Source organism: Aspergillus niger (genome assembly GCF_000002855.4).
Source record: "Aspergillus niger supercontig An16".
NCBI classification, from domain to species: Eukaryota; Fungi; Ascomycota; class Eurotiomycetes; order Eurotiales; family Aspergillaceae; genus Aspergillus; species Aspergillus niger.
The window spans coordinates 711,639-737,271 of record NT_166531.1 but is presented as its reverse complement, the minus strand read 5'-3'; the positions used below and the strand labels follow the sequence as shown (position 1 = coordinate 737,271).

The 25,633-nt window shown below is 50.2% G+C and overlaps 10 protein-coding genes across 10 annotated transcripts; 4 read left to right on the top strand and 6 right to left on the bottom strand.

Annotated features, from left to right (window-relative positions):
• Positions 1 to 2,260: 2,260 nt before the first annotated feature.
• On the bottom strand, positions 2,261 to 2,803 carry An16g03330 (uncharacterized protein; the record flags this gene model as incomplete). The annotated part of the gene is made up of 1 exon (XM_001397609.3): positions 2,261 to 2,803. One exon carries the CDS (start codon positions 2,801 to 2,803, stop codon positions 2,261 to 2,263), a length of 543 nt encoding a protein of 180 aa, XP_001397646.1.
• A 2,214-nt stretch (positions 2,804 to 5,017) lies between these two features.
• On the bottom strand, positions 5,018 to 8,307 carry An16g03320 (uncharacterized protein; the record flags this gene model as incomplete). The annotated part of the gene is made up of 6 exons (XM_001397608.3): positions 5,018 to 5,652; positions 5,721 to 5,912; positions 5,962 to 6,399; positions 6,448 to 6,788; positions 6,838 to 6,935; positions 6,982 to 8,307. 6 exons carry the CDS (start codon positions 8,305 to 8,307, stop codon positions 5,018 to 5,020), a joined length of 3,030 nt encoding a protein of 1,009 aa, XP_001397645.1.
• Positions 8,308 to 9,200: 893 nt separating this feature from the next.
• An16g03310 (uncharacterized protein) lies at positions 9,201 to 11,359 on the top strand (the record flags this gene model as incomplete). Its single annotated transcript, XM_001397607.3, has 3 exons — positions 9,201 to 9,294; positions 9,376 to 9,462; positions 9,513 to 11,359. 3 exons carry the CDS (start codon positions 9,201 to 9,203, stop codon positions 11,357 to 11,359), a joined length of 2,028 nt encoding a protein of 675 aa, XP_001397644.3.
• Positions 11,360 to 12,320: 961 nt separating this feature from the next.
• Positions 12,321 to 14,254, top strand: An16g03300 (uncharacterized protein; the record flags this gene model as incomplete). The annotated part of the gene is made up of 8 exons (XM_059745039.1): positions 12,321 to 12,377; positions 12,425 to 12,825; positions 12,873 to 12,988; positions 13,021 to 13,210; positions 13,266 to 13,580; positions 13,649 to 13,978; positions 14,031 to 14,102; positions 14,170 to 14,254. The coding sequence occupies 8 exons, from the start codon at positions 12,321 to 12,323 to the stop codon at positions 14,252 to 14,254; spliced, it is 1,566 nt and encodes a 521-aa protein (XP_059602736.1).
• Positions 14,255 to 15,671: 1,417 nt separating this feature from the next.
• An16g03290 (uncharacterized protein) lies at positions 15,672 to 17,838 on the bottom strand (the record flags this gene model as incomplete). Its single annotated transcript, XM_059745038.1, has 3 exons — positions 15,672 to 16,858; positions 16,996 to 17,084; positions 17,165 to 17,838. 3 exons carry the CDS (start codon positions 17,836 to 17,838, stop codon positions 15,672 to 15,674), a joined length of 1,950 nt encoding a protein of 649 aa, XP_059602735.1.
• Positions 17,839 to 19,192: 1,354 nt separating this feature from the next.
• Positions 19,193 to 20,423, bottom strand: An16g03280 (uncharacterized protein; the record flags this gene model as incomplete). Its single annotated transcript, XM_059745037.1, has 7 exons — positions 19,193 to 19,219; positions 19,332 to 19,421; positions 19,507 to 19,610; positions 19,689 to 19,754; positions 19,834 to 20,067; positions 20,112 to 20,153; positions 20,237 to 20,423. The coding sequence occupies 7 exons, from the start codon at positions 20,421 to 20,423 to the stop codon at positions 19,193 to 19,195; spliced, it is 750 nt and encodes a 249-aa protein (XP_059602734.1).
• A 966-nt stretch (positions 20,424 to 21,389) lies between these two features.
• On the bottom strand, positions 21,390 to 21,739 carry An16g03270 (hypothetical protein; the record flags this gene model as incomplete). The annotated part of the gene is made up of 2 exons (XM_059745036.1): positions 21,390 to 21,532; positions 21,580 to 21,739. The coding sequence occupies 2 exons, from the start codon at positions 21,737 to 21,739 to the stop codon at positions 21,390 to 21,392; spliced, it is 303 nt and encodes a 100-aa protein (XP_059602733.1).
• Positions 21,740 to 21,769: 30 nt separating this feature from the next.
• Positions 21,770 to 23,104, top strand: An16g03260 (uncharacterized protein; the record flags this gene model as incomplete). The annotated part of the gene is made up of 5 exons (XM_059745035.1): positions 21,770 to 21,968; positions 22,036 to 22,081; positions 22,122 to 22,354; positions 22,437 to 22,630; positions 22,670 to 23,104. 5 exons carry the CDS (start codon positions 21,770 to 21,772, stop codon positions 23,102 to 23,104), a joined length of 1,107 nt encoding a protein of 368 aa, XP_059602732.1.
• A 646-nt stretch (positions 23,105 to 23,750) lies between these two features.
• Positions 23,751 to 23,989, top strand: An16g03250 (uncharacterized protein; the record flags this gene model as incomplete). The annotated part of the gene is made up of 3 exons (XM_059745034.1): positions 23,751 to 23,805; positions 23,852 to 23,885; positions 23,923 to 23,989. 3 exons carry the CDS (start codon positions 23,751 to 23,753, stop codon positions 23,987 to 23,989), a joined length of 156 nt encoding a protein of 51 aa, XP_059602731.1.
• Positions 23,990 to 24,780: 791 nt separating this feature from the next.
• An16g03240 (uncharacterized protein) lies at positions 24,781 to 25,309 on the bottom strand (the record flags this gene model as incomplete). Its single annotated transcript, XM_059745033.1, has 4 exons — positions 24,781 to 24,875; positions 24,907 to 25,019; positions 25,201 to 25,231; positions 25,264 to 25,309. The coding sequence occupies 4 exons, from the start codon at positions 25,307 to 25,309 to the stop codon at positions 24,781 to 24,783; spliced, it is 285 nt and encodes a 94-aa protein (XP_059602730.1).
• Positions 25,310 to 25,633: the final 324 nt, after the last annotated feature.

Genomic DNA, 25,633 nt, shown 5'->3' with positions numbered 1-25,633 from the left:
AGAGCACCACACCATCACCAACCACCAAAACCAAGCAACATGCCCATCAACTAGTCTAAACGATAGACAAGAGAAGTACTCCTAGGAGGAGGGGTAACGATATGAAACACATGCAAAACACACCCACTAAAACCCCCACTCACCATCAGCAGCACCAGCATCAGCACTTAACAGTAACTAAGAGTAACCCACCACGTCAACCATCAAACATCCCCTCTCTCATTGGATAGCATAGAAAAATGAGTGACACCCATGACATACGTAACGACCCTCTACTGGTGGACCTTGAGTGGACAGTCAGCCCAAAAATCAATCGAGACGATGGATTTCCCCCCTCCCGATCTTTGAATCTTGAATGGACAATGCAGCGGATCCACGCTCGACCAATGGGATGTGGGGGATCCATGAGGGATAAGGTTAGTGGTGTGGCCAATTATATTGAAGAAATGGGAATAGGGCAGTTACCGCTTTGCCTTAGGCTGTTGTTCATCGTTGCTTGGTTGGGTTCTTCAGCGGTTAGAGAGTAAGTATGTGTGAATCTGTTCATTTGTTAGATATGGAGTGAAAAAAAAAAAAAAAAAAATCATATGTATGGAAGAATAATATTCTCTCTTCTTTGGAAGTGCAAGTTGACTGGCTGCCTAAATTGGCTGGTCATGAATTTTTCTTTTTCTTTTTCTTTTTTTTTTTTGTCGTGTTCTTTCGGATGTTGGTAGTACTTTACGTATGCGCCACTTTCTTTCTTTTTCCCATTTCCTATTTTCTTTCTCCCGTTTTCGCCTCGTAAGTAACCGCGGGATTAAAGAACCCAATTCACACCCACCACTCACCTATAGTACTTTCCGTAGACTGACTGAACTGGCTGACTGATTGACTTTAGTATAGTGAGGTTCGGCACATGGGAGGGTGAGAATCCCGCGCTACTTTCTTGCCTCCTAACATCGCCATCATATGGGATACTTTTACTCAGTAACCAAGTTTTTTTCTCACTAATTAAATTATTCTCTACTGTGGTTAGTATTTACTAACCACACAAAAGAAACACCACGTAGTGGGTTATTCATTTCGATTCACCTAAAGAATTACCACACTATGTGTCACCCCCCCCCAATATCCATGTCGGGCACCCCCCCCTCCCCTCAGCCGAGCAGAGAAAAAGAAAGTCTAGAATCCCCCCCATTTCATCGGTGAGAAAAGAAAGAACGGAACAGAACAAACAAAAGTGGGTCCCGGTCCAGCCCAATCGATGAATCTGAACTTGGGCTGGGAGGCGCCGCCTATTGTGGGATTCGGGCCCCACTTTTGAGAGTGTCTTCACGGATCCACTGTGGCTGACTTTTTGCCTGTCCGGTGTCCACACGGTAGTTACGTAGTTGTTTGCTGGGTGACTTGCTTACTGTGTAGGTGGGAGGGGGTGAGTCAGTGTCTGCCTCCTGGGGGGTGGAATGTGTATGTAGTATGTTGAATGAGTGGTATCTAGGTCGGAGGTAAAAAGTAGGTGTAGATGTAGGTAGGATGCATAGTTCCTGCATTTAGCTATTGCTATTGTTTCTTGTCATCTGTAGGTGGGAAATAGGGTATTTGATCTGTCAGATTGGGGGGTATAGGTTGTCAGAACTGAACTGTGAATTGTTCTGGAATGGATTATGAAGGAGATTATTCTGTGTGTTTGATTGTAGGGATGAAGGGTTTAGTGGTGTGTGTGACTGTGTTGGTTGGTTGGTTGTATTCCTTCTAGAGTAATATTATTACTCCCTGTGGTCTGGGATAAGTCAATAGTATTTGGAAAAAAAAACAGTTACACCGATTAGACTTCTGACAGGTCAGACATTGATTTCAACTGTCAATTATTGATCAAGGTACTTCGTATAGGTATTTCTGAGGTATACCACACGTCCATAGGAAAAGAGAAATAGGAGAGAAGAGAATAGAAGAAAATAATCTTGGGGAAAAGTAGATTGTTTGTAGTTTTTTTTTTGTTCTATCAAACAGCAAGTCTATAGGCGTAATTCATGTGATCTCAAATCACTACATACATAACCGCATAGCACAGCAAGCGAAATCCACCTAAGGTGTGATTCACGAAGCGAAAAAAGTGAGTGTGTTGTGTGTTCTGCTTTGTCTTGTGCAACTCATCCAGGAGGCAGATCAAGTCAATCTATACATGAGAACTCAAAACCAAACCCATCCGACCCATGGTATATTCCAAAAACAAGAAAACTCCATCTCTTTTTGATCCGATTGATTGAAAGGGATCCGTTTAACCCAGAGTAAGAGTGAACTGAGTGTCAATGGGGCAGCCGTGAGTAGCCTCGTTGTCATCGGGCTGGAGGTAAGCCTCAGCGCACGCAGTGTCACCAGCCTCGCAGTTGACAGAAGGGCAGTTGTCACCCTCCTCGGAGGGAGTGACGGAGAAACCGTACTTGGTGAAAGCGGAGTCACTGCCGAGGTTGATGCAAGACATGTCCCAGTAGATGGTGTCACCATCCTGGGTGTACTCGAACTGGAGGACATCGGACTGGCTCTCAGTGGTGGACAGCTTGATGGAGATACCACCACCGTTGTCGTTGGTTTGCCAGGACTCGGAGTAGCTACCACCGCCCGCAGAAAGGGTATGCATGTTACTGACTCTATCAGAAACAGACCACGCGTAGACGGTAGTGTTGCTCATGTTGTTGGAGATGGAGACGCCGCCGGAGCCAGAAGAGGTACCGTTGCGACGAACCATGTTGTTGTTGACGGAGTGGGGAAGAGCCGTGGCAGCGGTGGCCAGAGCGGCAGTAAGGATGGTCTTGAAGAACATTTTGATGAGATTTGTTTTAAGAGATTGACTCAAAAAAGATGAGATTTTGGGTTGTCAAGAAAGACTGTTGTTGGTTCCTCTGAAAAAAGAGAAAGTGGTTTGTTGTATGTGTAGTAGTAAAGTCCAAAAGAGAGAGGACTAAAAGGAAGGCAGACTAGTCTGATCGACAGACTAAAATCAGATGTATCAAAAAAAGAGAGAGAATGACAGGTCAGACAAAGCTGATCAAGAGAGTGTCAGTGGATTTGCTGATGGATTGAAGAGGAAGCAAAAGGTGCAGCGAGATGCATCCTTATATAGCTTTTTGCGGCGGCAAGGCATCCAACCGTCGGCGAAGAGATCGGCTAGTGCTCATACTGCTGTTCCTGCTGTTCCTGGCCGTTTCAACGAATCGCCGCCAGAGGCGCAGGGGTAAAAAGTTTGTTTGGCTTCGGGGTCCACATGGCCACTGACGTGGATTGGAGTGTCCCTGGCGAGCCATTGAATTGCATTTTTCTTTTTTTCTTTTTCTTTTCTTTTTCGCCTTTTCCAAGTTGTGCTGGAAGTTGGGCGCAGGTGGAGAAGAAGTTCCTGGAGACGCCACGAGACGGAATCCACTGCCATCTGCCATCATCTGCCATCCATCGTAGTCACTCCATTAGGGTATTGTGGAAGTGGTGCATTTAGTGTGTGTGCGTGTGCGTGTGGGTGCTGACAGCGCCTGCAGTCAGTACTTCTGGAATACACTCATCACTACCTACTACATAGTTACCTTGTCCCTAGTCCACTTAGTATACTCACTACGTCTAGACCTCGATCCATCCACTAGATACATAATAGATACTTGTCTAGAATCTCTCTCCCCTCATTTCAGTTCTTTCATTCCATGCCAATCCCATCCAATATGAACAATGAAATCTTACACCACCAAATCTATAGTCCTAGCCATGACCATAGTCAGTCATATTGATCCCAAAAATAGGCACTCAATAATCCTCCCTTTCCCCCCCCTAACCACAGCACACCCAGCATGGCAGCGACCCAATTCCGTTCCTTTCTTTTACCCATCCATCCATTCATTCATTGACTGCACTCCACAAAACCCCAACTTCGCCCTTCTCTGGGCCCGAAAAAGTCAAAGTTGTGTACCAACCTTCGGAGGCCGTGGAAATACATCTCCCCCTGTCCCGACGCGTGGTAATAACTGCCCTTAGTAATAAGCCGTGTGTGCACACAAGCCCTGCACCGTTCCAGACTTGAGATCGGAACCAGTCTTTTCGATCCATCCTCACTGACTGATTTGACTGGTGTGGATCAAAGAACTTCCCCCCATGGCAATGGCAATGGGGGCAAATCCTTCAGAGGGGAAAAAAAAGAACGCACTGCATGGGTCCTGTCTTGGTGCTTGTCATCCACGGATCGGAATACTTCGCTTGTCGTTTGTCCTGCCTTGCCTGTTCTTTTTCGCTGCTCGTCCGAGAGAAAGAAACTGAGTAAGCAATTCAAACCATTAGTTATCCGGTGTTGCCATTGTGTTCCACTTGCAGTTGTCTGATTCCACCAACGAATCTGCCTACGCAATCTGAGCACTTGGTGGAGCGGAGTTCGAACCACACTCACTCACACTGTTCAAGTGCTTAGGCCACCACCACCACCCACTAACTACTAACTAATTCTAGTCTCCGAACCTAGTCCGACCTTATTCTGTACAGAAAAGTCTTCGATTTGGGTGCCAGAGAAAGTCTAGAACGTGGTGATCTAGTTTTGTGGTCTTTCTTTCTTCCCCCTCTACTGTGAATTCTTACCCCCCCCCTCATTGCCCCCCTCTTCTTGGGTTTCTCGTATGCCTGTCCTCTCTGGGAAGGTGTTGCCTCTTTACTGTACATCTTTTTTTCTTTCTACATGGTCCGATTGTGGTTGGCACACAGACACTTGCGCATCCACCTGCTATTACGCCATACCTGCCTCTTTCTACTTGCCTACTGCTACTGCCACTTCTACTACTTGCTGGGCATGGTCTGATCGCGAGAAAAGACCCTGAAAAGGATCCCAAGAATCAAACTGAACGGAACTGAACCCTTTCTGTCAACGCTCTTCTCAACCGTGGTATATTGCAAGTCACTGCCGCTTCTGGAACAACCCCCCTCTCCTCCAAATTCTTTCTCTTGAACCAATCCAAAATATGTGTAGAAATGTTCCCTGTATCTGTCTTCCCCCACCCCTACCCCTACTATTCTACCAGTATGGCGCTCGGAGACCCGCCAAACTCGTCAATCCCCCCTCCCCCGCTGTGTCCTCGCGTTTGCGATGCCCCGCCAGCTCCAGGTTGATTTGCCGGTGAATGTGTACCAGCCAGTCCACTGAGCTCTGCGCCTCGTTGTTGCGGTCCTCCACCAGCATCCGCGCAAACTCGTACTCCGCCCCGTCTAGACCCTGCCGCGCCAGCTGGATCGTCACGGCCTTGGATCCCCGGATTGTTGAGAAGTACTGCAGTAAATTGCGCACCTGCGCGTTCAAATGCGTCTCCAGCACTGGGATCGTCGATATCTGTGGACTCAACCCCTGCAGCGACGTCTGGCCCTCGCCGAATAGGTCCTCCAGGAGGTTGGGCGACACATGCGAATGCAGCCACAGCAGGCACTGCTGCCCATTATCCACCAGGTACGCCCCGCCTTCCTCAATTTTGGAGAAGCTGGCCCGCAGCGAGGGGGGCACTTGCAGTTGTCCCTGTTCGTTGGGGAATCCGTCGGTCGGCTGCATGTTGTGGATCGGAATTATGCGGGGGTACAGGTACAGTGACAGCTCCGTGCACCCGATGGACCGCAGCATCCGCATGTCGTGAATGCGTCGATCCGACGCCTCTTGTCCGCCTGCATGCTGTCAGACGACCGCGTTTTTCCGATGGACGGTGAGTGAAAAGGGAATTGAGCGGTCTTACCTTTGATTGCCCGCGACTTGATCAGGCTGAGCATGTACATCGAGAACTCTTTCAAGTTCTCTGGCAGCACCAATTGCCCGGGAGGATGAGATCCGGAGAAGATCTTGCGGTATCCGCTGAAGATGTCCACCGTCTTCTCGGAGACACCAGCCCGGATGTCCTTGAGGGACTTGTCTAGGGTCTTGGAGGCCGCTGTAGTTTGATTAGCATTTATCGTTCCTGCCGACAGTAGCAAACATACCATCCTTGGCCACCATGGCGACCACTGCGTCTTGATCCACGAACTTCATCGTCTCCATACCACCCTCATTGACTGCAGCCACGGTGTTGATGCACCGCACCCGACGCTGGCCATTAGCCGAGGTATACAGCAAGGCTGCCTGGAAGTGGGCATCCAGCTTCGGGTCGAGCTTTCCATCGTAGCTGAAGACCACTCCGATAGCCTTGTCAGCGTCGATGGCTCCAATCTCGAGGTCCGCTCCGAAGGTATGTTGGACAAAGTTGCCATGATAGCCCGACACCTGCAGTCCGTTCGAACAACGGACCTTCATCAGGGCCTGATAGCCCGTCTCTCGCGTGATCGCATGCGCCAATTCCTTCGAGAGCTTGCGGATATCGCGAGGTGCGTGGAAGTTCGGGTAGAAAAAGGTCTCACCGCCGGTTACCTCAGGGATGTGGCCTGCCAACGTTAGCCGTAGTCAGGCAGGGGTAGCGCGTGTCAACTCACCAATCGTAGCAACGTCCATGTATGTTCCGCTCGGTGCCGCAATGAACATGTCCAGTCCGATTCCAGCCTCGGCCAGATGTCCGGCCGTCTCACGCCATCCTGCATGCTCTGTCGTGAACAGCTTCCTCTCCGCGTCGGTGCCGTGGACCTTGGGGTCGTCCCGTAGGGACAGCGCACCAGGGCCCCAAGTGGGCAAGCTAGCGATCGTGCCCACGATCTTACCGCCAGTCGGTCTCAAGGCAGACAAGGCCGCATTGAGGGCGGGCAGCAAGGCTGGCTGTGGGTTCTTGACATGAGAGAAGATGCTCGGGATGCGCTGCAGCAGAGAGGTAATGACATCCCTGGACTTGTTAGCTGCATAGTTCAACCAAACTCATGTAAGAGACGCACTTGGATTCGTAGGGGTCAACAAACAGTCCCTCGCTGAGAGGGACGAACGGCTCCTCCAGATCGGTCATCACCATCATCTGTGCCTGATCGAGTTGTGCCTGGAATTGTAAGCTTAGTAACGACAGAGGGGCGTTTCAAACATACACTCAGGTTGTAAAAGTGCACCTCTTTATCATAGGTGACAATACCAATCTTTGCACCTTCAGGTATCCGCCGTGCGGGGGCCTCATCCTCGGGGTTCTCCGTCTCCTCGCTGTACAACGCTTCCATGATACCCTTGCACACGCCCTTCAGGAATCCTTTGTTCACCGATTCCTGGCTGACATCAATCAATAACAGCCATTGAAGACCGACGGGCTCCTTGTTCCAGTAGTCCTTCGGCACCAGGAACTCCACGGTTCCCATCATCAGCTCCGGACGCTGCATGCGGTCGATGCGCGAGCCGGACGGGTCCAGCGGGGCAAAGTATTCCGGTGGCACATCGTTGGGGAATGTGCACATGTTACAAACAAACTTGTTTCCTCCGGAGCGGAACGACATGAAGGGATTGATATACGCTCTGCACCGGCGGCACCGCGGTGGCCCGGCGTCGCCAAAGTCCAGCACCGGAATCGGCTGCTCGCCGTCTAGGCGCGCCAACGGCTGCAATACCATGCCCAGAGGAAGGCCCGTCGAGGAGAGGAAGTCGGAGGTGGATGGGATGTTGTTCAGGGTGAGACGGGCGTACTTGGGGGACGAATTGCCCTGGTCGTGGGCGACGAACGGAACCGCCGCTGGAGGGGGAAGATGCCGCTCCATCGTCGGGTACACATGGTTGAAGTAGTATTGTGCGGGCAAATCGCGAGACCGGGGAATGCTGGGGATCTGTTCCGGATCGACCTTCCCTTGTGTTGGAACTGCACCGGCACCACCTCCGAACGCTGGGTTCACGGGGGCGGGAATGCTCGCGGCGGGCGAGATGGGACGAGGTGCTTGGTTCAAGCCGGTGTTCAGGAACTGAGAGGTTGGCTGCATGGGATCCTGGGGGGCAGCCGCGAACGGTTGCGCGACTGATGCCGAAGCACCAGCAATCTCGTGATGCGCATGCCGATGCTTCTTCTTGCTCGACCTGGCCGCTCCTCCTTCACCTCCCATTATTCCCAAACCACTCATCTGGGATGCTAGCCCGGCCATTCCGGGGTCCACAGGGGCACCCATTGCAGCTTGCGGATCGGCCTGGTGTGCGAATTGTGACGGTGGTTGTTGCAGAGGCTGCTGTGCTGGCGGGGGAGAGCCATAGGCGGGCCATTGTTGATTAGGGGCAGGGACTCCATACGCAGCACCGGGCTGGGGAGGCGAAGGGCCGGGAGGAATTCCGGCGGCAGGATAGCCTTGCGGAGGCACCTGATACGCCATTTGATTGGGATCGGAGGGGTTTTCACCAGGCACCGGGGCCTGGCCGTAGGTATGATACATGTTGGGGTCGGCCATAGTGCTTCATAACGCGGGGGAAGCAAATCAACGAGCGTGGACGAGGGGACAGAGGGATCGATCACCGGCGAAGAGAAACCCTGTCAGCCACGGACCATCACCAAATGCTCCAAGACGACAGCCGGGAAGGGTTTGCACCAGGAAAAGGGGAAGTATAGCAATTAATCGCAACTGACCACCTAAACACTTCCTCGTCGGAGGAGAACCCGTGGCCTTGGCCGCTTCCCCCTCTCGGCCTAGCGCCTGCTTATCTCAGCGGCCACATTTCTGGCATTAGTGGTCTATCTGGACGCCCGGACTCAGGTACAGCCAACTATAAAGTTACGACTGATTCCTAGTCCATAAGATAGGTTACTATGTATATTTTGGTGTCTATGGTATTTACAGATTAGTTGGTTCGACTAGGGTACTTGAGTCGGCGGCAAAAACCGGCTCGAAAAGGCTCATGTGAACGACAGGAACTGTCGCGCAGTGCGCGTTGTATACATCTGCCCAACTTTAATTGATGGTTCAGTCATTGGGCTCCTGGTCACAGCAGGGTATCATAAATCCCCGGGATTGCTTATCTCTGTTGGACTGTTCATCCGACGGTGGCCCTCAGATACTAGTGTTCTCTGAAAATGTTATAGTTGATCCAAATCAGACTGTCATCGTTGTGTTGTAATAGACATCGTCTATCCTTTTGAAAGATGAAGTTATGCGATGCCTGTCAGAACATCGACCTCCGAAATCTCTTGCGATCTTACCACAATACGCGTGAACTCTATCCAATAAGCGGTCCTTGGACTGGCGGGTTTTCCGTCAATATTTTTAAATCCAAGGGGTTTCAGGCTCACCACGCGAGCATCACCGCTCTTCAAAATGCTGTGAAAGATGGCTGTGAGTTTTGCAGAATGGTTTGGGCACATCATTGCCACTTCTGGTCCCAAAATAGTGACATAAAATACTGCACTGACGCTGAAACGCACGAGAGGGATGATTGCGCATGTAAGAAATGTCGAGGGCCACTGCTCTTTTCTGTCCATGAGAATTTTGGTCTTCATCGCTACCTTCAATTGGTAATTGTAGTCATGCCAGATGATAATGGGGAGCGGGACCCGAATATCTGCAAGGATGTCGGAGTAATGGCAAAGTTGAACATATGCACTGCTAAGGGTAGGTACCCGGAGACTGGGAGGCTGTGAGAGTACGCTAACGCCGAAAAGGCGCAGAATTACCAAAGAGAGACGCACATCTCCTTAAAGATATCGGTCGTGACGAATTGCCTTTTGATCTGCACTCTGAGATGTGTCTCTCTCTGGCGGCCAGTTGGCTAGATAAATGCTGCCGGAAGCATGCAAAATGCGAAGGATACAAAGATGGAGCGCATTCTCTTCCCACACGTGTCATTGACGTAGGGGACTCACTCACACAACCACATTTACACGTCAGTGCAGATGGTGAAACTGGGAAGTGGGCAGCATTGAGCTATTGCTGGGGCGGAGACTCCAACTTCACTCTCAATGCCTCGTCTTTCGACGATCTCCGCAGCGGACAGTCTCTGGCGACTTTTCCAGCCACTCTACGGGACGCTGTCCTCGTGACAAGAGCACTGGGATTCCGCTACTTATGGATCGACTCCCTCTGTATCTTTCAAGATAACATTAATGACTGGGCGGTCGAAGCCTCGAGAATGAGCCGCATCTACAGACATGCAGCTGTCACCATTGCCGCTACGAGCGCAGAAACGGCGGACGCTGGTTTCCTAGACAAAAGGGCACCGTATTATAGCTGCCCTTTCCCTTGGCGTCGAAGATCCCACCAAGGTAGCGTCAATGATGCTTCCCGAGCGTATCCTGTTGTTCTTCGGAGTTACACGGATACGTTTAACAAGGAGCCGGCACGGTCTTCGCGCTGGGCTACCAGAGGCTGGACATTCCAAGAGGAATTACTATCGAAACGAATCTTGTATTACACTAAAGAAGAGATGGTCTGGAAATGCCGCGCTGTGACGTTCAGGGAGCCAGAATTGAAACCCACTACTACTTCTTACATAGAGATACCACCGCCATTACCGGTTCCTCTGCCTAAGCCAGAACAACTATACGCAGATTCCATGTCAGATCCCTATCGGATTTGGTACCTGCTGCTGGAAATTTATGTATCACGGGATCTCAAATTCGATAGAGATCGCTTGCCGGCGATCGAAGCATTGGCCGAGTTCTTCCATGCACAGTTTAGAGAACAGTACTGCGCGGGATTGTGGAGGGAGGACCTCCGATTTGGCTTATTATGGAGCATTCACCGTAATGGGCACTACCCAGGACCGCATGCTGACACTGCTAAACGCTCTGAGGTTCGGAACCTCAGCTACCAATACAAACATAATAAAGAAAGATATGCTCCGGTGGGTGTTTCTTCGAAGCAACGCAAGCCGTCCTGGAGCTGGATAGGGGCAGATAATTATGTCGATTTGAAGTGGCCCCAGTTGGGACAGTTGAGATGGCTGCAGGACTATACCTATTTTGCCTTTATTCTTGATTTTAAGGTCCATGGCCAGCTTCAAGGCGTCTTCGGCCATGTAGAGGGCGCGGAACTTACCCTAGAGGCGCCGTATCGGCACCTCCATTTGAAACTCGATGGCTATTCCAAGTCCCAATGGAACCCCGTGAGGGTTGCACAGAGAGCCCTTATGCGACCTAGTCCATTGCCAAGCCTGAGGGAGCTGGCGCAGGTCGCCCTTGTGAGACCTGGCTACCTCGCAGGAACGGAAACGAGCGGCTCTGTTATCGTTCCGAGCAGCAGTACGGATTTCACTTTTATCCGCATCGCAGAAGAGACTCGAACTGTTCCACCAGCGCTATATCTCCTCATCCTACAGCCTCAACCGAGAAATGCAACCAACAACAGGGGACCACATCATTATCGTAGAGTTGGGTTGCTGCGGCTTAGCCCTCACAGATACTACGGTTCCGACTCTGTCAGAGTGGCGGTGACAAAACGCTTGGAGAGTGATGCCTATAAGGAAGTTACTTCAGAGAAGTGGCCAGTCGGAACCTTTGTAATTGACTGAGTATGATAAGAGCTGGAGCATATCGAATCACTGGCATTTCTCTTGCTGTTTATGGGGTTACTGTCTGGCTACCTCATAATAATGAAGCATCAACGAATGTCGAACTCGCTCAGTAAAGAGATGTATGCTTTGAACATACAAGCCGGTGTATTCAAGTAAGTCATCACAGACAGTTTCTATCATAGCAATAATCACAATTCGTCACTGTCGCTTTCCTATGAGCTCTTGGATCCAATCTTGCATGCGCCGCTTAGGGCGTACTCCGAGACTCCACTCATATTGCTGCAGTCAGCAGCTTCAGAGATCTAAGACATTATAGGTAGCGTTATCTCTGATATCAGGGAATCAAAGCTGTAATATTTGTAGGAACTCACTGGTATGATAGCTTGACCTCTGTAGTTGACCGAGTCGATGCGCGGGGGGCCGTGGCTCGGTAAAGGATAGCATTATTGGAACTCGAGAACCTAAGAAGCAAATCCCAATCAGACGCCATTACCCAGGGTTTCCCGAGAGGTTTTGCGGGGATGTCTTTGTGATATACGGAGTATAGGAGTAGGAGGTGTAGGGATGCCCTTGCTGGGTTTTGTCAGTCCGGCCCCGATAAGAATGCATCATGCATCTGCCCCCTCCCAGCCACTTCTGCTGGATCTCCAATTCCTTTTGACTAGCGATGAAATTTCGTCAAACTTTATGACCACTTTGTTGCCTATCTATTAATTCTCGCATCCTTTCGCTCACCCTCAGTAATACCCCAAATTCGTCCTCCGTGCTCGTGGTGGTCCTCGCGGGGTTCTCACCGACTCTTCATCGGCATCTGGACGGGTGAGTTCCGCATCGACTGATCCCGACGATCACTGATCGGAATCTACAGAGTTACTTTGAATACCGAATTCGAACCCACCATTCGCCCTCGTTGCTTCGTTCAATCCTAGGGCGAAACTATATCCACGCTCCCAGTGCGATGGCCACCATCCACGACAATGACGAGCTTCTCTTGGCCCGCATCGGCTACAAACAGGTATGGCCCAAACTCCTGGATCCATCGGCTGGCTTTTGACTCTTTAGGAATTGAAACGTGAATTCTCAAAATGGTCCACCGTCTCTTATGCCATTTCCATCTTAGGCATTCTAGGCTCAGTTCCCGCCACGTTCGGAGCTCCCCTGTCTGCAGGAGGTCCAGCAACCGCAACATGGTGTTGGTTTGTGGGCTCTTGCATGGCCTTGTGTATCGGCAGCTCGGTCGCAGAGCTGGTCTCTGCATATCCTACTGCCGGAGGCATGTACTTTGTCACCAAGCATGTAGTCCCAGATGAACATGTACCCATCTTCTCCTGGGTACAGGGATGGTGTAACCTCCTCGGACAGACGGCGGGAGTATCCAGTGTCGCCTATACTGTCAGCCAGATGTTACTTGCCTGCGCGAGCATGAATTCGGAGCTTGTGGATGGAAAGTATTCGTACTCACCGTAGGTCTCTTGCCGTAGCATGCCTACTGTCTTGACTAACGAGACAGTTCCGCGTTGGATACGGTGCTCTTGTCCGTGATATTGCTCTGTGTACTGGGTGTGATCTGCTCGATGACCACCAAGTCTCTGCACCAAATTTTCCTTTGGTTCGCTCCGATAAACAGTATGTCATCTTCTCATGGAAGTTGGACACAGCTGACCAGCTAGTCGCCGCGACTTTCTGTATCTGCTTCGCCCTGTTATGGTTCACCCCCAATAAGCAACCAGCCATCTGGGTGTTCACCCACTTCACTGATGGGTCCGGATGGGGATCAAAGGTATTCTCCTTCCTACTAGGGTTTATCTCTGTTGCATGGACAATGACCGACTACGACGGAACTACACAGTGAGCACACTCTATATCTGCTAAATTCCCCAGACCAGCTTACACATAGTCCCAGCATGTCCGAAGAAACCCACAATGCAGCAGCCCTAGGTCCCCTAGCCATCCAATCAGCCGTGATTGTATCTGGCATCCTCGGCTGGATCCTAACCATATCAATGTGCTTCTGTCTCACCGATTTCGATGACATCCTCAATACCCCCACTGGCCTCCCAGCAGCCCAGATCTTCCTCAACGCCGGAGGAAAGGTAGGCGGTTCAGCCATGTGGGGACTAGCAATCCTCGTACAGTTCTTCACCGGATGCTCTGCCATGCTAGCAGACACTCGAATGGCCTACGCTTTTGCTCGTGACGAAGCCCTACCCTTTTCGTCGTACGTTCCCCACACTAACCCCTCATCCAACGAAGCAAGATAGACTGTTAACACCACGAACCATCCAGCTTCCTCTCCCAAGTAAACCCATACACCCAAACTCCCGTCAACGCCGTCTGGTTCGTCGTCTTCTTCAGCATCTGCCTGAATTGCATTGCCATCGGCTCGACCCACACCGCCACCGCGATCTTCAGCATCACTGCGCCGGCATTGGACCTCTCCTACGTGTCCGTCATCCTAGCCCACCAGATATACCGAAAGCAGGTGAAGTTCATCGAGGGGCCGTTTACACTGGGACGATGGGGACCTTACATTAATTGGATCTCGGTGATATGGGTTGTGTTTATCAGCTCGGTGCTGTTCTTTCCGCCGACGGTGCCGGTGACGGTGTCGAATATGTGCGTTCAGATCCCCTCAATGAAGTCTTCAGACGGATCTAACTGGTGGTAGGAACTACGGCATCTGCGTTGGTATTTCCATCGCTGCATTTTCGCTGGTTTGGTGGTGGGTTGCTGCGAGGGGGTGAGTATATCTTTTTATCTCTTCACGTAAATTCAAGAAAAGAAAGTGGTCACTGACTAGTAAATAGGAGATACACTGGCCCTCGAACAACAGAACACATGCAACCTGTCCCGACCGAGGAACCGGGCCTTGACTATGGGACTATGCAGTAATGGATAGATAGTATCTATCTCCCGTTGCACACATCAAAACTCCCAACGTAACCATCCAGGTTGATTCAGACTTCACCTAGCTGTTATAGATGACTGGTGCTTTATCCATAAATACAGGTATAGATCGAATCGAATAGAATAGACTTGTTTCCTTGTAGTTGATATCTTCCAGTACTTTGCGCACACACACAGCTCACTCAATGATAATCTATCTCCGTAATCACCTCCCCCCTACCCATAGCACCGATCCACTCTACCAGAATCAAACAATCTACACGCAAAAGAACCTCCAACCATCACCAACTAACATCACAACCACAATCACGATCGTCACTTAATTTCCTTTCTCAGCTACTCAGCAACTACCTAACCCTTATAACGAACTCGCCGAGCTGAGCTGGATACTAACTACATTAGCTCACTAATGTATGTCTCAACCAAGCTATCTATTATGTATCTATCTATCTACATGGGGGAATAGAGCGATAAGTGCCCAACCGGATTCCAACCTGATCCTGGTTCCTACTAGTATCAGTAAGTTCAAATCCCGAAGAGGGGAAGAGATTAGCGGGGGCTTATCTACGACCATACACATATCAACTTGCAGAATGCAGGGGAAAGGAAAAGAAAATGAAGGGAAAAAAGCAATGATGATGATAAGGAGAAGAAGGGGAAAAGGAAAAAAAAGGAAATAAAACAAAAGCAAACATATTCAGGAACAGGAATGTATTTGCACAGTGGAACGGAAAGGGGAGAAGCTTAACTAGTAGATGTCAGTGGAAGTTAAATTGGACCGACCTACTGTAAGGTTGCCTTGGGTAGCTTGGTGGTATTGTTGGGTTCATTGGTAGGTCGGTAGCTGACTAGTGGGTAGTCCGCTGTAGCTACTGCTAGGGTTGATGGAAGATTCTGTGTGAAATTCAGTATATCCAGGCTTGGTAAAGGGTAATATCATAATCTTAACTATCTGTATATACAAAGGCAGTAATCTTATACATGTATCAAGAATAAAAAAGAAAGAAGAAAAATATCATCACGACTCATCAGACGCATACTCCGTCATATATATAAGTACATCTCAAAGAACCATTCCGACCGGCCAGTGTCCCTTTTGGTATGTTGGTATACGGAACTGTGCCCCTATCCATGCCCGCTGACGCCATGTCCGTCCGTCTCGCTTTGAGGCTGCTCCACTTGGGTTCTGTTGCCCGTTCGCCATTCGGTAGACCAGAAAAAGAAAAAGAATAGGAGAAAAGAAAAAGAAGAAGAAAAAGGAAAGAAAGGAAGAAAGAGATACATACATCGAATGACTCGGAGAACCAACGAAAAGTTCGTCGCCAGTAAGAACGACGAATCATGCAATCGGCCCGAACCGAAAAAGAAAACATGCAAATTGCAAATAGAAGCGGCAAGTAGCCTAGGTGATCAAGAAATCCATGTTCATGTCGCTGATGATCTTCTCCCAGTCCCAACTTTCTTCCATTTTCGTGTCCATCACTTCCCACACTCGCTCAACGACCTTGAAGGCGGGTTCGATGTTGCGGAGGTTGGAGTAGCCCTTGAGGGTCTCAAAGCCCTTCTTGATCCTCTCCCGCTGGCGGGGCAGGAAGGCAGAGCAGCCCAAGAGGAACAGTGGCATCAGCACAATACTGTAGGCGCCTGCATCCTGAGGCAGCTGATCCAGGAAAGAAAGTCCATCGTCCACAACCTGTGCAATTTTCTCGCTTGGTCGGGACGGGCGGATGGTGCGGTACAGGTAGACCCAGGTGGACTGGCGATATAGTTGCGCCAGGTAGTAGTTTGGCGTGTTGGGCGTATACGAGGTCTCCCAAGCTCGAATGGCGGAGTCGATGGAGACGGCATCGCCCAGAATCTGGTAGTCAACAGCAGGCTCGTATCCTTCATTGGACCGCTGTCGAATCCGGTCACGAATTCGAGTTACCTCAGAGATATAATTGAATAGACCATCAAAGACTCCAAGGAACATCCCTGCCTGCGCGTGTGGCACAAAGTCAGGCAGCCGTAAGCCGCCCTGCAGATGGGCGGGGCGGCGATCCAGCGAAGTGATGGAGTTGGAGACATCATGGTACTGGAAGAACTCGACAATAAACTGCCGGAACTTCTCATTCCTCGGTTGCTGTGTCGACAGCAAATACCGGGCGGCATCCATGTGGGGTCTGTATTCCCCTTTGGTTTCCCCTTCACAGATGGTGTTCAAGCTGAGAGCAATTGTGGATGCGATGATGGGATCTTCGATAAGAAGCTCAGGGTCTTGCTCAGAATTACCTGAAGACGCTGTGATATTGTCCTTGAGATCCCTGATAGCGCGGTGGTAATGATAGAACTTTCGCTCCTCCAACATTGGAACATGATGGAGACCCGACAGGTGCGATCCCGAGAGGCACATGAGCGAGTGCATCAAACCCCGGTGCTGAGTGGCCATCGGGAGCAAGATCTCCTTGAACGGGTTGGAGTCATCGTTGATCAGGGTCAAAACGCGACTAAAGCCGTAGACGAAATGATCGAGGAAGCGCCGGTCAATCTCGGTTTCGATGCCGTCGATAAGCAGAGGTAGAGAGCGGGCAACCATGTTCTGGGTGCGAACTGCTGTGAAACTAAGGCGTCAGAACGTTCACACAAGTGTCAAGGTGATTGGATCAAAGGCGCCGGATAAGCAACCAGGAATAGTAAATACGCACAGCAAAGCAGCTCGAGCATGCCACGGTCCAAGGTGCACTTACCATCCTCAAGCTTCTGCTTACCACTCTTCCATATTTCTTTTGGCGGGTAGCCCTCGCATACCACGGCATTCTTCTGACAGTTGAGACACCTGCAGGAAGGGAAAGAAAGTTAACCACTGCGACCGTTGCGACACAGGATGGACCAGTCAAAGGAGGACGGGAGCTTTACGCTGGCTTGGTCTCGTCGCATTTCTTCTTCCGCCGGCGACAAGTGATACAACCCGTTTTGGATCGACCCTTGGTGATTTTGATCTGATTCCCGGGCGCTGGCAGCGGATGTTTGCGTGGTCGTCCACGTTTCCGTGGGACGTTGACGGGAGCAGCCGTGGAATCCGGATGGGTAGAACTCGCATTGGCCATCGATGTCTCCACTCCCACCGGTTTTATGCTCTGCAACTCGTCCACATCATCTATCTCCTCGATCTTGGGTGTTACCTCGTCCATGGAAGCGTCCATGCCGTGGGATGCGATCACGTTGAATCGGAAGGTTTTCGGCGAGGTGTCTGCGGTCGTTGGAAACGGATGGTGTAAGCCGTCTTGAATCTTGACGTCGACCTCGGCAGAGGGAGAATTATCGGAGGGGGCGTCGCCATCCCACGAGGCGGGCGAATCATTAGATATGCCGTCAGTGGTGCTGATGCTGTTTCGGTGCGAGAGTGACGAGTCGTCTACTAATGGGCAGTCGCCGAGGGCGGGGACGTCCGTCAACATGACCGAGCGGGTGGAGTCGCGACGCTCAGCTGGCGGGTTGGCCGATGGCATGGTGTGAGGGAGACCGGTGACATTATTATAGGTGGTGGATGGAGGGAGCACATAGGTGTGGGATTTCTGCATGGACAACATTGACCCATACACACCTCAAGCTGAGGTGCGCTATGATTGCGAGATAGACAAGAGGAGGGCGATAAAGAGGGGGTGGGAGAAGGAGGAAAGGAAGGCGAGCGAACGGGAAGAGCAATGTGTTGGTTGGTTGGTCGGGAAGTTTGGACCAGCGCGAGGAAGAGGGGTAGACGGGCGACAATGCTTCGGCGATGGGGAGGGGGAGAAGAGGTGGTTTAAGAAGGAGGTTGTTGGGGAGGTCTTTTTAAGGAGGGGAAGGTGAAGAAGTGAATGAGGATAAAGAATCTCCCTATAGAGTAATTATGATTGGAGTGGGGAGCAGTTCAAGACTTGGCTGTGATTTAGTGGAAGCACGGATTGGACCCGAGGGAGATTAGTCGTAGTTTAGCAGGAGGAATTCGTGGTGTGAGTGGATGGGGAAAGGCAGGTTTCAATCAGTCAATCAGTCAATCAGTTAGCTGTTAGTGTAAGAATAGTAATAGTAGTGGTAGTAGGAGTAGTGGATCGTCCGTGGGTAGAGAGAGTGGGAGTGCAGAGGCAGAGAATCTTTCCTCTTGAAACGAGGCTGAATTTGAAGATCGGGGAGAAGGAAGGATGGGGAAGCGATTTAATATAAGTAATAGTATGGTATTTTTTTTACTGGCAAGAGGTAGTAGAACCAGAAGAAGGTTTTTGGGTTTTTTGGTCTTTCTAATTATTCAATAGGATTCCGAACAGTAGTCATAGGAATGAATAATGTTCCTGACAATCCGTATTGTATGGACAGGTATGGCGATGGGGATGGGGATGGGGCAAGGTATTAACAGTAATTCTCTGTGAATGGATGGTTTGGAGGGGGATGGATGGCAAGACGGAAAGGTAACCAACCCAAGTGGGCAAGTCGAGAGGGTAGCAGTAATAATAGTAGGAGGAGAAAAGTTAGTAGAATTTAGTTAGTACTTCTGGCAGCACCGGAGTATTATGAGAATTATAATTATAATTCTTCGTCATTTTGGTTGATTCACTACTTTACTTGCTACCACTTGTTTTTTTACTATAGTTCTGATGGTTGAGCTATGGACTGACTGACCCTCCGGAGCCCGTCCGACTACTACTGACATAAGTACAGGAGCTAAGTTACCGTGCGCAAGAACAATAATAACGGCACAAATAAGTAAAATAGCTCTTAGGGTGTCGTGGAAAAACCAAAAACATTTCCCTGGGGAGCAACATTCTCGTGATGTATGCTGATGGGGACTTCCCAACATTAGGATTATCATTAGTATCCTCCTGCTCATCTCTGGTTCATTCTCTTCTCCTCATCGGTCGGGGAGTGATTGGAGGCATGGAAGTGGACCCCATCAAGAGGGCATCCAAACTAGGCAAACTTTGTGATCAATGCTTCCTGTCTGGGGAGAATCGCAATAATTAACCGTGACAATGACAACAATGCGCGCCAGAGCCAAGCCCACTTTCGGAGATTCCGCAGCGTGCCAGACAAAGACAACTAACTATACCGGCAGTTTGACCAGTACTGCTTTGAGTATTCTAGGGCGATTTCCTCTTATTGTATCCTCTAACATAGCGGGTAAATGAACAGCAATCATCTCTAAAACAACTAGGAATGATGATCAAGAAAATCAAACAGATTTGAGAGAAAAAGAAAAAGAATAAAAAAAGAGAGAAAAAGACAGGGTCAGTAGGGCATCCATCCATCCCGTCCCGGGCTGCGCTTTTTTTAAACTCTAACATGGATGCGGGGGGGTCGAGGAACGCCAAGCCAGTGCGCATTTGCACTCTGATTGGCCCCTCGCCGGACGGAGAAAAACGCCAAAGAAGCGAGCCAAAGCCATGCTAAACTTCACTAGGTTAACCTGCGATTCTCTTCGGCGTCCTGATTTTCGTCGTCTTCCCTAGTGCCGAGTGCCTAGTGCCAGTTCCTACAGCTTCCACTTCTTCCCCAGCGCGGTGGATACGCAAAAGCAAATGATGCTGCTCGAATGAGAAATTTGTTTTTACCCAGTAGAACAGCCCCAGCTGGGAGGGTCCCCATCCAGAATAAACCTTCCCTACGCATGGATGGTGCACCCTGGGAAAGGTCGCCGGACGGATGATCCTCGTCGCTCACCACTAGATCCTGCTGGGCGCACCTTTCGGTTGGCGACCGGCCGGTGTGGGTGATTCCCCAGACCCGTCCAAAATGCAATGGATGGTCCTCCCCTCCCCTCTGCTCCCTCCCAGGGGCCCGGCAGCCTGTAAGACTAGAGAAAAACCCACTAAGTGATGGACGAAGCAACTAGCGACTGGCTTGCGTGGAGGATCTGCTCCATCCGGTGAGGCTATTGCCGACTCCATACAACCAGATTGACTGGCAACCTTCCACAGTCGTACAGGGCCGCGTCGCTATGAGAGAGTTCGTCACCTTGATTGCGAACTGCAGCTGGAAACCCCCGAATCCGTCCTGATGACACAATGCCAGCGGGAAGCAGGTCCAGATCATGGAGTAGCCTCGCATCGGTATGTGCAGCTGGTGGCAGTGGAGGGGAAGGAGGTGGTGGTGCTGCTGCTTGTATTGCTGTGGGAACCAGCAACCGACTGACCGTGATCATGGGAATATCGCTCTCGTATAGTTAGTTAACTTTCCCCCGGTCCCCTGATAATATTTGGTGGAACAGAACGGGAGGATTGTCTTCTCCCAGTGTAAATCTTCGGGGCCCCCCCAAAAAACCACACCAGACGATCAGTCTACCAAAAAAAGCAACTACGCATTTCGATCTATCTCTAGCATATCGAAAGGAGAGGAGAGAAACCAGGTCTTTCTTTCATCTCTTACATACAGACCGGACACGTTGAAGCATTGAATGCACCATGTGTTCGCGGACAGCCCTGCTGCAGTGGAAGAGCGACGCCGATGACGGTGGTGATGACGGGGCGTAGCGTTCTAGTCGGTCTTATGTATTACTTGCATGCCGGGATGACACGGCTCGGGCTCAGCTGGACGCCACACCCCACGCTACGACGACCTTGGACACTGCGCTCTCTCTCTTCTGGGCTCCCGCCCTCTCTTTCTCTTAGGTCTCATCAGCCGGTGTTGGACAAGTGCGGAGATGGCCAGATGCTCGGGCAGTGACACCACAGGCCAAATTCCCTTGAGGCACTAGTCTTGGAGCTCTTGTCCTCCCTGCATTGCGATCCGTCTGACCAGTCTGACGCCCCCCTTTCGAGTCGTCCGATCTTTCCCCAGACTGCTGAGAGATACTGCGTGAGCTATTCGTGAAAGCAGATCGGGGACGGTAATTAGCGAGGATTGACATGCCCCTCCGAGCATGCCATGGTTGTGTTACAGACGGCAACAGGAATGGAAGGCCAGAAAAGCCCTCACCCTGACAATCTGGGGAAAAGTGGGCCAGATCTTCTCTCCTGTGCGCCCCAGCACGGACATTCAAGGCACTGCAGATGAATCTTCCATCCAGGACCGCCAACCCATCTGTCCCCCAAAGCAGGCACGGATGGCTTGGAAGTGGCTCCTGTAGGCACTGGATGTATTACATCTCTTCCCGTGACCGAAGACAAATTCAATCTGGCAGGTCTGTGATCTTGTCATGGACGACTGGTTCCCTGTTTATGCTCACGGCACTACGGAAAGGCTCCGTGCAAAATAGGCAGAGGCAGCCTGAAAATGACTCTGTAGTAGGACTAGGTACTACAACTAGCTGTTCTGTAAACGCTCATAGTCATACTACCAATACTACTAATCATACCTACTTACTTCCAGGCAGTACACAAATGAAATCGCGACCGACGGATCGCCGTGTTGAGGGTCCTGGTCAACGGTCTGTCCTCCATCGCAGGTGGTCTCCTCACTCGACCTTTCCCTCCCACTCTGTCTTTCCCCTCTCATCAGATGTTCAGCTTTCCCTGACATGAGGAGACAGCGGCCTTTTATTGGAGGACTATGTTTCCGAGGGCTTGGACCTCACGGCTGACGGTGATTCGAAACGGCTGGCGAAGAGTAGTCGTCCGCGCCATCTGCCAGACGACGAATTCGGAAGTGGAGCTGGAGCTTAGGCTGGCTGGAGCTCGAGCTCGGAGCTTGAGAGGCTCTGGCGCCGTATTCTTTTTCCCACTACTTACAAAGTGGACTAGGCTTCTGGGTCCGACCGTGCCTCGCTTTTTCCCCTTTTCCGTTGATTTATCCGCGTGTCGCCGGTTTCACTTTAGCACTCGTCTGGTTCGCTCTAGCGATTAAGCTTGATGATCATGGATGGTCAGATGGCCATAATGATGGCTTTTTTTTGGTGTAAGAGCCAAGGTCATGAGTGGATTCTCTCTCTGGCACTCGCCCGAGAGACAGCAAAAGAGAGAGCGTCGTGGGAGAAGGCGGATCGCCCAATGGGGAAATCCGTAACGAAGATTACAGTACCTCGTATGTACCCAGCACCTGTTCGGGTGCTATTGAAGCTGGAGAGTTTGCGCTATGCTCTCCCAGCCCACGAGTTCTCGTTTTTCTACGAGTCAAGCCGGTCTTGGGGCCAGGCAGGTACAAGAAACTAGGCCGCCTAGCTTCTGTTAGTCACGATGGCTAACCAACACTCGTGCCCGGTCACCGGAAAGCCCAGCAGGTGCTGACGCTGCAAGTGCACTCCTCACGATCAATTTGCTACAACAGGGAATTGGAGTTAGCCAGCTTGGGAAAAATAAGCATTCACGATGGAGCGACGATGCCTGGGTTGAAACACGCCCCACTCACAACCGGAATGGCCGTGACAAGTCCCTCCTGCACTCCATATTCTACCGCATCGGGTATACGTACATGGTGAGAGAGAGCCATTGCTTTGTGCCAATTTCCTTTTAGAAAGCAAGCACAGCAAGCGGGCGGACAAGAGCCCAACCACTGCATGAGAGAAGGTTAACAGCGCCATCTCAACCAGAAGAGTCAGTGAACGGGACAAGTGGATCCACGGAAGGGTGTTCCCGCCGTATTCCAGTGGAGAGAGACAAGGAGCGAACCGCCGGTCCTGGTCACCTAAATTCTTCATCCTCCTCCTTCTGCTCAGATCAACAAGGCGTGCATTTGCGAGATGGGTGTACGATCGAGTTTCCTTGCCTTATGCCTGCCTGTCCACGTAAACTCTACAACCTACCTACCCCGCCATTCTTGTCCTTGCGGAGTCTCGTACCGAGTACAATGAGCAGATCTCTTGACTCGCAGTCTGTCCACCCTCATCCGCTGCAATCGTCTTCTCCTCGTTACTCCTTGCGTGAGTGCGGAGGTGACACGGAGACCTGAATGTGCTTGGTCTTAGCTTGTCAATACGGTCGAATCTATAGGCACGCCATACAGACTACGTTAAGGTGATGCCTATTTGCCCACCATCCTATCGCTTTATCACTATAAACCCGACAATTAAGGACTATCAAGCAGCTATATCCATCCATAAGAGCATCCGGTATACATCCGACCGTAGCAGAGCTCCGTTCCGCCACCCGGTGTCCACAGCTCCTCTACCACCAATCCGGTTCCCATAACGGAGCAATGGACACTTGAGAAACAGACACAATACACATTGCGTAAGTAGTGTATATTGGCATTGTCTACGAAACACGAACCAGAATAACAGTATACCACCTGACCATTCTCCGCACTAAAACGGGCAAGTCAGCCGAACCCCTGCTGCGGATAGGCAGCTACAGTACCTACTATAGTAAGCGCTGTTCCAACTTTAACTTTGTCCGTCGGTTGAGAGCGATGAAGTTGATGCTCATAGTAGTGACAAGTATATTAGGATTAACCTGCTAAGTAGGTAGGCAAGGTACATCCCAACACACTAATGTTAGTCTAAGCTCTTAGGATGGATTGACCACAAGTGTTGGCCGACCACTCAGGCCTATGATATAACTAACGCACGGCCCTGATTTGTAACTTGCATGAGACGATGAGGTCTGAGTCCGGTTCCAGGAAGTTCGGTGGCATTCTACACCCTTTACACTGTAAGTGAATGCTGCTTATGGCTGTGTACTAGCTAGAATGTTGTAGTGAGCATGTGCATGCAGAATGGCAGTATTCCATGGTGAGTGAGTGAAAGTTATCTACTATTTACCCAATAGGGCATTAGTATCTTTCACGCAACATAGCCACTTCTATTACTTCAAGCAATGTGTCAAGCCAGGATAAAGACAGACCACTGTTAATAATATCCCAGAATGGAATCCAATCTCAACGGACGTAGGTATGTAGAGTGACCATGATGGGAAAAATGTATACATCAGAAACCCCGATTCGTATATGTAGATCAACTCTGTTGCTTCGTCAATCCAATTACCTATTCAGGTAGTTACTTAGTTACTTACTACTTACGGACTGACCTGCCTACACTTAGTTACCTAGCGAGCCGCTTATTTCTCGATTGCCTGCATAAAGCGGGCACAGTATCCCCCATGTCTCCACTGATCTAATTTAGTGTATTTTCTGTCTCTGCTGTTCACAGTACACAGTACACCCCATCAAGGAGTAATCAGTGTACGGTTACTTCTGTTTGATAGTGATACCTCCCTTACTCTCCTTCTCATTCTAGCATCAGGTAATATGAACAAGGAAATAGATATAACAGCTAACCCCAAAAGACTCCACAAAGTAGACCCATTCTCTCATCCTATGTATCCCATCCCACGCAATACCACACATCCACCCATACAACCCAAATACATACAACATACACAGCCCCATCCCATCCCATCCAATCCACCAAGCAAGAAACTAACCCAACAATTGCGGGGAACAAAATTTAAAAACCGTCTGAGGCACAGCCAATAACATCCCCCATAAACGAATACTTATTCAGCCCAGCGCACAGCTTTCTATCCAATCAATGTGCAGAAGTTGGCAATTGCCTTGGATTTGCTTTCACAGTAACCACGCCCGTCCCCCTCCTCCTCAGAATGAAATGTTTTTTTTTTCTTCTTGACTCAGTGTATGTATGACCTGATCTGGTTTTCGGAGGCGCCGCTCGGTCGGCCGGTCGGCCGATTGACCGACCGAGTGTGAGTGAGTGTAGTAGTCTCTTTGACCCACTTCTACTACTTACTACTTACTGTGGGTGGGAGTATTATGTGTCGCGCGGTTGGGTACTGATGGGGAATTCCATAGTAGATCTGATGATGTTACTGTGTAGTTATTGATTAGTGAGACATGAGTAAGTAAGTAACTAGGTAAATGAAGTTCACTAGATCTGTATGTAGTTGATGTATGTATGCTAGTATGTAGACTAAGTAGAGACTTCTATTCCATCACTGCTAAGTCCAACAAAAGCACACACACACACACACACATACACACACAGATACTTACTTCTCTACCTATCTACCTCCCAACACTCAAAAACATACTCCGTAGTTAACAGTGTATAATCATCATCACCTACATACACTATGACTCACCTACTTACCTACCCACTCCACATTTCCTCTCTTCCTCACCAACCATCATCCCCTCCATTGCTTTCCCATACTTCCAATCCGTACCCGCAAACAACAGAAAAAAGTAAGAGTGCCTAATATACACCCACTACCCATACACCCACACACATCCCCGACCAATCCTTCTATAGTACATCCCGTAACTTGGGCAGCAACTCAACTCAAGTAGAAACAAAAGTACCATACTCCCATCCGGTTTTTGCTTTCTGCATGGATCATGTTGTCTTATGGAAGGTGAAAGAAGGTTCGTTTGGGACTCCTTCAGAATTACTGACTAGTAGCTAGCTGGGCAGCGAGCAGGCTACCGCGGTGGCTTGGTGGCGTGAATGGCTGCTGAGTAGTT